Source organism: Neofelis nebulosa, chromosome 8 (assembly GCF_028018385.1).
Source record: "Neofelis nebulosa isolate mNeoNeb1 chromosome 8, mNeoNeb1.pri, whole genome shotgun sequence".
Lineage (NCBI taxonomy): Eukaryota > Metazoa > Chordata > Mammalia > Carnivora > Felidae > Neofelis > Neofelis nebulosa.
The window spans coordinates 141,054,777-141,062,411 of NC_080789.1; the positions used below are offsets into that span (position 1 = coordinate 141,054,777).

At 39.1% G+C, this 7,635-nt stretch overlaps 1 protein-coding gene across 5 annotated transcripts; it reads left to right on the plus strand.

The window, feature by feature from the left end:
* The first annotated feature begins 375 nt into the window (after positions 1-375).
* LOC131483670 (uncharacterized) lies at positions 376-6,076 on the plus strand. Of its 5 annotated transcripts, none has more exons than XR_009247854.1 (4): positions 376-593; positions 1,808-1,909; positions 4,773-5,191; positions 5,995-6,076. XR_009247854.1 is itself a non-coding variant. In XM_058682029.1 (4 exons), the coding sequence occupies exons 1-3, from the start codon at positions 421-423 to the stop codon at positions 5,126-5,128; spliced, it is 720 nt and encodes a 239-aa protein (XP_058538012.1). In that variant the 5' UTR covers positions 376-420; the 3' UTR covers positions 5,129-5,191; positions 5,995-6,076. The 5 variants fall into 5 exon arrangements, 1 of the variants encoding a protein (XP_058538012.1); XR_009247855.1 differs by having other exon boundaries at positions 376-583; positions 1,808-1,998; XM_058682029.1 differs by having other exon boundaries at positions 1,808-1,998.
* The last annotated feature ends 1,559 nt before the right edge of the window (positions 6,077-7,635 follow it).

Below are 7,635 nucleotides of genomic sequence, written 5' to 3' on the forward strand. Positions count from 1 at the left end.
TTCCCCCAGCACCATTTGGTAAAGAGAATGTCTTTTTTCCATCAGATATTCTTTCCTGCTTTGTCAAAGATGAGTTGGCCATACTTTTGTGGGTCCAGTTGTGGAGTCTCTATTCTATTCCATTGGTCTATAGATCAGTTTTCAAAGATGAGTGGATGGCAAAGCTGGAAAGGCCAACAGAATTATTAAGCACATAGGATATGTCTTTTCCCCCCACAATTTTCTTAGAATTAAGTTCTATGGTCTGAATGTGTCTCCCCACATTCAAACTAACCCCTGAGGTGACAGCTTTAGGAGGTGGGGCCTTTGGGAGGTGATGACGTCATAGAGTGGATTGTGCATGAATGGGATTAGAGCTCTTATAAAAGGGAGCCCAGAGAGCCTCCTCGCCCCTTCCCCATGTAACAACATGGAGTGAGGATGACACCTGTGAATCAGGAAGGGGGTCTCACCAGACACGGGATCTGCCAGCACCTTCACCTGAGACTTGCAGCCCCCAGGACTGTGAGAAAGAAATGTCTGCTGTTTAGCCCCAGACTGTGGTGTTCTGTATATAAACCGCAGCCCGAGCTAAGACACTACGGTATCCATCTGTAAGAATCACATATGGTTTCTTCTGAATGCGCTTTGACGATGTGTAATTACTGGTCTATTTGGGCTTACATCAATGTTACTGTTTTCCTTCTTCGCATTTTTGCATTAATTATTGTATTTATTATCATTTTACTTTTCTCCTACATTGGGTTGTCTGGTATGCTTTGAGATTTTCTTTAGTGGACACTTTGGTAAGGTAAGCATTCTCGCCTTCGTAAAGTCTAACGGGAAACACAGTACTTACCACGACCAGAACAATTCAGTGACCACAGACCACAGACATTCACCTGCATTTGTCTTTGTGCCCTCCAGCAATGTGAACTATGGTGGTTTTATATCTATATCTATCTATCCCACAGAATATTCATATTATTGTTTAAGTGCACAGCAGGCCAATACCTAATTCGATTTATCTGTTTCCCTTTTCACATTTTTTTAATCTTCCCATATGTTCATGTGTCCTCTCCCTGCTGTTGGAAAATTTTACTTCTCTCTTAATGATCCACTTTGTACCTCCTTTGAGGGATTTTGCTGTTAACAATTACTCTCCATTTTTGCTTGTTTGAAGATGCTGTAATTTTTCCTTCGTTTTGAGCACCATTTCTATCTAGCTGGTACTTTCCTTCAAGTTAAATTCCGTTGTTGTCTGGCGTCCACTTTGTTAGAAATAAGCTGCCAGTCTTACTATTGCACATTTGCAAGTCTTGTGTCTTTTCCCTGGTTCCTTGCTCTTCTTTTTTCTTTGTTTTTCCAATTCTACTATGTGTCTAATATCTTGGTATTTATACCATTTGGAGGTTCAGATAGTTCTGTGACTTAACGTCTTTGACCCATTTGGTAAATTCTCAGCTATTAGCATTTTAATTATTACTATTTTATATTGTCATGCTATATTATGTCTTCAATGTTAGTTTTATTTTATATATTTACTTTGGGAAAGTCGTGATTACTACTTTTATTACTACTAGTATTGTGGTATTATGCATGCTATCACGTAACGGTGTCTTTAGTGTATTGCTGCCATGAGTGTTGTTACATGTGTCAGCAATACTTTCAGAGTCAACAACTGTGTAGCTTTTCCTGTGTGTCCACCTCCTCTGCATCCGCTAGCCGCCAGCCGGAATTAGGTTCCATCTGCCAGACGACAGGTAAGGATACTTCTTTTAATGTGTATTTTTAGTGACACATTTTCCCTGTTTCTGTTTTCCTGAAGATGGTTTCTCTTGCCGTCACTTCTGAAGGATGTTTCATCGTACACAGATTTCTTGGTTCACCGTCATTTCTTTCCCAGCACTTCAGTGATACCGCGTCGATTGTCAGTATTTTCCTTGCTCCTTCGAAGGTCATTTGTCTTTCTTTCTGGCTACACTGAAGATTTGTATCCTGTCCTTTACACGGTGGTCAGTAAGTTACTGTCTTCCTGCTGCGAACACTGCCCTCTGCTCTGCCTTGGGGTGGGAGGCTGGGTCCTGGCCCCCGCACGCCCCCCTGCCCGGCCGCCCCCTGTGATGTCTACAGGACAGGTGGCAGGGTGGCTCCTGTCCCGCCAGCACTGCTCGTCCTTCTTTACCTTGACGGTGGGGGTGGTTCCTGTCTCTGGGTGCTCTGTGGTGCCAGACCAGCCTTAGTACACCCCTCGGACAACCTCCTGTTGGGTGCGCGTTCTCTCCTGACCCCGTAAGGCAGTCACACCCCATGCACCGACCCCGCTTGCTCTGGGCCCTCCTCCAACCCTTCTACGTTCCTCCAATTCTCTCTGCCACCCTGATCCCAGGCACTTGCTGGTGTCCCTGTGTCATACCACGGCTGCTGTTTTGCTTTTGAGTTCCCCAAATCCATTTACCCAATTACCTATAACACCAGTATATTCTCTCACTTAAAACAATGCTGCCCTGACTGGTAGGCGTTGTTTTCAGCAATACACTGTGCCCACCTGTGGTTTTCTTTGTACTCTGTTTTTTTCACTAGTAAGAAAGCTATTTTTCCTTGACAAGTTTCAATCGCCTTATTTGTGGAGTGTACAAAACTTTCACGTTCTGCACATTGACACTGCAAAATATTCACTGAAAATATGAATATTAAATCTAATACATGTTCAATTAATTTGTTTGGTTATTATAAGCAGTCAGTGTATTATATAATTTAAAAAGTCATCTCTCTTCCCAGATATGCATTACATAATTATTATTGTCATGATGGGTTTTACGGGTTTTCTGGTTGTGTTTTATTTTTTTTGTTTGTTTTATTTTTTTGGCCAGGACAATACTGAAAAGAAATAGTGCATATCTTTGTCTTGTTCTGACTTTAACGAGATAGCTCTATAATAATAAATTATACTCTCTTGACTTTCAATACATATAATCAAGTTAAAATAGTTTTTTTTTTTTGTCTTAGCTTACTAAAGAGTAGAACTCATTTCATTATTAGATTTCCTAATATTGGCCATTTTCCTCTTCCTGGCACATATTCTTTGTATATACTGCTACTTGGTTGGCTATTATTTTGTTTTGAATGCTCCATATTTTATTAAAAAGTAAAATCAGCATATATACATATATATATATACAGTGTATAATATATACAATATTAATAGCAAGGTTATACCAACGACTAAAATGAACCTGCCACCTTTACTTCTCTACACATCCTGTACACTTCTAAATAACATACAAGTGGTTGTTTTCCTAAAATTTAATAAATTTAAACATAAAACAATGTCAAAAATCTCCTTGAGTTACAGATTATTATTACCTTTCAAACTTCTCAATGATTAGTGAGCTATTCAATGTTTATAATTATACCAGAAGTAATTTGGATATTTATTTTTCAAAACTTGTTCATTGATTTCAATTTCCCAAGGCATGAAAGTGAAGTTGCCCACAACGGTCCCTTTTAACTTCAAACGTTTGTGATTACTTTTCCCGATATGTTACTGCTAAAGCTTATTTCTATGCTTCTTCATGTCACAACAGATTCCTAAAGAACTGTGTCTTTTATTGTGAGAATGACCTTTTAATATTTTTAATGATCTCATTCCCAACTTTCTGCTTTTTCTCTTAAACTCGTTTATTTCATCTTGTGGCTGTTATTGCTTTCTTAAATTCTTATGTCAAATACTTTTCTTATCATTTTGAGTATGTCTTGTCTTTCATTTCTAGCTTCTCTGTATTTTAACCTTTACCTCAAGGCTTTTAATGAGAACATTATTAAAATGAATTCATGGTGTTTTGGGATTTATTTCCACATTTTGTTCTAAATAGGCAGTTAATGCAATTATTATCAAAGTTTATTTTCCACTTTGACTAGTTTATATTTTCTTGGCAGCCTAGTATATGGTATGTTGTTGAAAAAGTTAACATTACCCTCTGTTACCAACTAATATATTTATTTTTTTCCAACTAATATATTTCAACATAAATTCCACATTATCATTAATCTTATGCATTTTTAAATAAAACCTCAATAGAAAGAAAGAAATGTAGGAGAAATGTTACCAAACCTCTTGAGTTTAAAAATAAGAAAATCAATTTGTCTAATAAACTGATAATTGTACTTCAACCATCCCAGCTGAATTGCATTTTCTTTTTTTAAAATTTTTAAATGTTTACTCATTATTTTTGAGAGAGAGAGACAGAGAGACAGAGAGACAGAGAGAGAGGGAGACACAGAATCCAACGCAGGCTCCAGGCTCTGAGCTGTCAGCACAGAGCCCGATGCGGGGTTCGAACCCAAGAATCTTGAGATCATGACCAGAGCCGAAGTCAGATGCTTAACCAACTGAGCCACCCAGGTGGCCCGAATTGCATTTTCATTGTACCGTATTTTCAAAACAAAAATAAAATTAGTGCTATAGAAAGAGCACTTTTTTCTCTTTCCCCCTGTTTTAATGGTAATGGGTTGGGCACAGCATTTCCCCAACAGTGCTTCTTAAATCTCTAGTCACTAGAGATGTTCCTCAAGTACACATCCACAAACACATTCAAGATGCATTTGTAACATCTCCTTTGTTCTTTCTTCACCGTGGCCTTCTCTTCCATGGTATGTTTTATTTTCCCAAGGGATTAGGCAATTGCATATCCAGTTTCCCGTTTCTCGAATCTCATGATTCCTTTATCATCTGCATGGATGGCTTATTCAGTACTTGGGTTTCCAATTCTTCCATTCCTTCCTCCATTCAGATCTGCTGCCAGAGAGTCATGGTTGGAGATCCAGAGGAGCAGGTGGGAAGTTGGCCCTCGGATGCACCACCGCCGTCTGTAACCCGCAGAGGGGCTGGCTGGGTCTGGCCTTGGCTTCGCCTGGCTTGACTCTAGACTTGATTTGCTCTGTGGCTTGTGGCCAAACCTGGCTCTCCAGCCTGGCTTCTTGCTGGTGTAGGTCTCCGCTCTCCCCAGACGAGCTCTGCCATTTCCCCCAGTTTTTGAACCTCACAACCTTCTCAGGATTGCTCAGACCCTGGGGCCACCGCTGTTGTAGGACAGACTTACATCCGCTCCTGTCTCAGTCTAAATGGAACCTTGTCTGGGTTTTCTGAACTCACCACCGAGGACACATGACAAGACAGGAGGAACAGAAACCGTCGGACTATGAGCCGGAGGTTATTTTTGTAATATTTGTAAAATATTGTAATATTTGTAAAATATTTGTAAAATATTTGTAATATTTTTGTAATGTAATGTAATGTTGTATACATAATTTTCTGAGATTATTTTATTTAAAATTATCACGGGCATGGTTACAATACTTTCCCTTCTTTTCGGAATTTTTATTTGGTAATGGAAGGGCTGCTATTAATGTACAAGCGGCCAAGCTTTATAGTAAAGTTTATCCATTCTTTCTTTTTATTTTCACTTTTTTATTGTGGGAAAATAGACATAACATAAAACTTATCACTTTAACCATTTTAAGAGTACAGTTCGGTGACATTAAATATTCACACTATTGTGTGACTACACTGTTTCCATTCTTGACCTTGGTGTTGCATATGAAAAACCAGGTAGAAAATACCAATTCTATCACTGAATAAACTGTTTTTTAAATAACTTGGTATTAAATATCATTGGCTAACATTTTTTTCACCTATGATGACAAACAGTGACAGTCCCATGCTTATTAAATTACTCTTAATTTATCAGGACCAGTAAGCTCTCAACCCATAGGGAGAAAGAGCTAAAATAAAAGGATCAGGTAGCCATTATTAAACTTCCTTGATTTTAATTTTTTTATTTATAGGACCAAATTGTAAAATGTTGAAAGGCTTCTTTCTGAGTTGTGCTAATATCAGTCCCTCAACTTACAATTCAGACCCTCATGTCTTTATTTTCTGTTTTTTACTGACACCTATTTTTTTGTATGTTTGGTTTTGGTCTGGAATGAATATTTTCATGTGGTTTATTTCAGGTCGGACACGGCAGTAATATTCATAAATCAGTCAGCATCATCGTGACTACCGTTGGTGATGGTCATTTAATCGGGACCCCTCTGAACCAGGCTCCGTGTGAGGGGGTCTGTGTGCACCCTCCCTACAAAACGGGTGTTAATCCGTTTGAAGATGTCACGTGTGGGGATTCGAGAAGAAAAGGAGATCATCTAAGAACCTGTGTGTAGAAAACAAGGGAATGGGAAGCTGAACCCCGGTGTGCTTCTTGATTCTTGGTCCTGACCTTTATGTTTAAAACTAAACAGAGTCATAAATCAATAGTGATTGAAAAATAACAGCATAACAATTCCATAACCATGTCTGATCATAAGCTCCAACCAATAGAGAATCTGTTTCGAGGTGAGAGATTGTAACCAGAAGTGAAAGGGTGGAAGGAGGGGATGAAAAACCAGGTAGATTACCAAAATAAACAAGTGATGTCATCAATCGCTTAAGACATTTTAACAAATACAAAGCCACAAATTCCAGGATTTTAATCCTCCGAGTTTCATGACTGTGTGTGTGTGTGTGTGTGTGTGTGTGTGTGTTTCCTAAATTTACAAGTGTGCAATTATCCATCACTCTTGATGTCATTCTAGCCAGGTGGGTATGTGTCTCACCTCATGTGCCACTCTGCTACTAAAACAGACTAAATGAATTCGCCCATCGCTCACTCTACACCACAGAAGAGAAGTATTTGTTCCTACAGTGAAAATACGGGGAAACAGACTGTCAGCTAACCCACAGAACGCAGGTGTTCCTGAGGTCACGGAAACCTGAAGAAAACATGGAGCTTTTGTTTTCTGACATCCTGAAGTTGGTGAGCATGACCCAACATTTAAGTGAGTTTATGCAAAACTAAAATCCGGGAGAGCCAAGGACAGTAAGGGGGCGCCACATGGTGATCCGGTTGTCTGCATGACTTGAATTCTGAAAATAGCCAGAACACTTCAAAAGGCGGGACATGATTTTCATGTAAATTCTTCTGTGCTCACTGCAGTATGTCCCTAATCTAATACCTTTTACTCTCTCTACAGAACAAATTAGAAATAAAGCCCCTATACATTTCTTCATCAAAATTAATTACAGGAGGACATGTTTTGACTCTGAATGACCACAATTTTCAGCGATCTTGCCGCATCGTACATTTCTCTAATGGGAAATGGTCCTTGTCCTGTAGCAAACCTTCAAGTTCCAAGAATCAAGATGGAATAGCAGAATTGGTGTGTGTGTGTGTGTGTGTGTGTGTGTGTGTGTGTGTGTTGAAAAAAGGTTTCAGATAGAGTCATGGAATTAATTTTGATACGTGTTCAAAGTTATTTCTGGGTCCCATCCTTAGCCTACGATGGTGGATACACTGAGGACAGACACACACGTAGGTACATCTGTATCTATGTCCCCTTAAATGCTTAAGTGAAAATGCCATATACATGGCTTTATAAGTTAAATGTCCTGGTTTTGGCGCTAATAAAGAAGTCTGGGGGAATCTTCTGTAGCTAAATAGTGGACAGAAGGCTTCTGAAAAATCCAGGGACTGCTGTCGGAAAGCAATTAAGCTGAAGAAATTACATTAGCGGAGAGCAGATGCCATATTCAACCCAGTTGCCTATTTTTCATGCAGT

Coding starts and splice junctions, on each gene's coding strand:
- LOC131483670 (XM_058682029.1), top strand. CDS start 421: ATGACACCTGTGAATCAGGAAGGGGGTCTCACCAGACACGGGATCTGC. Junction 594..1,807: donor AGACACTACGGTATCCATCT/GTAAGAATCACA, acceptor GTTTTCCTGAAG/ATGGTTTCTCTTGCCGTCAC. Junction 1,999..4,772: donor TGTCCTTTACACGGTGGTCA/GTAAGTTACTGT, acceptor TCCTCCATTCAG/ATCTGCTGCCAGAGAGTCAT.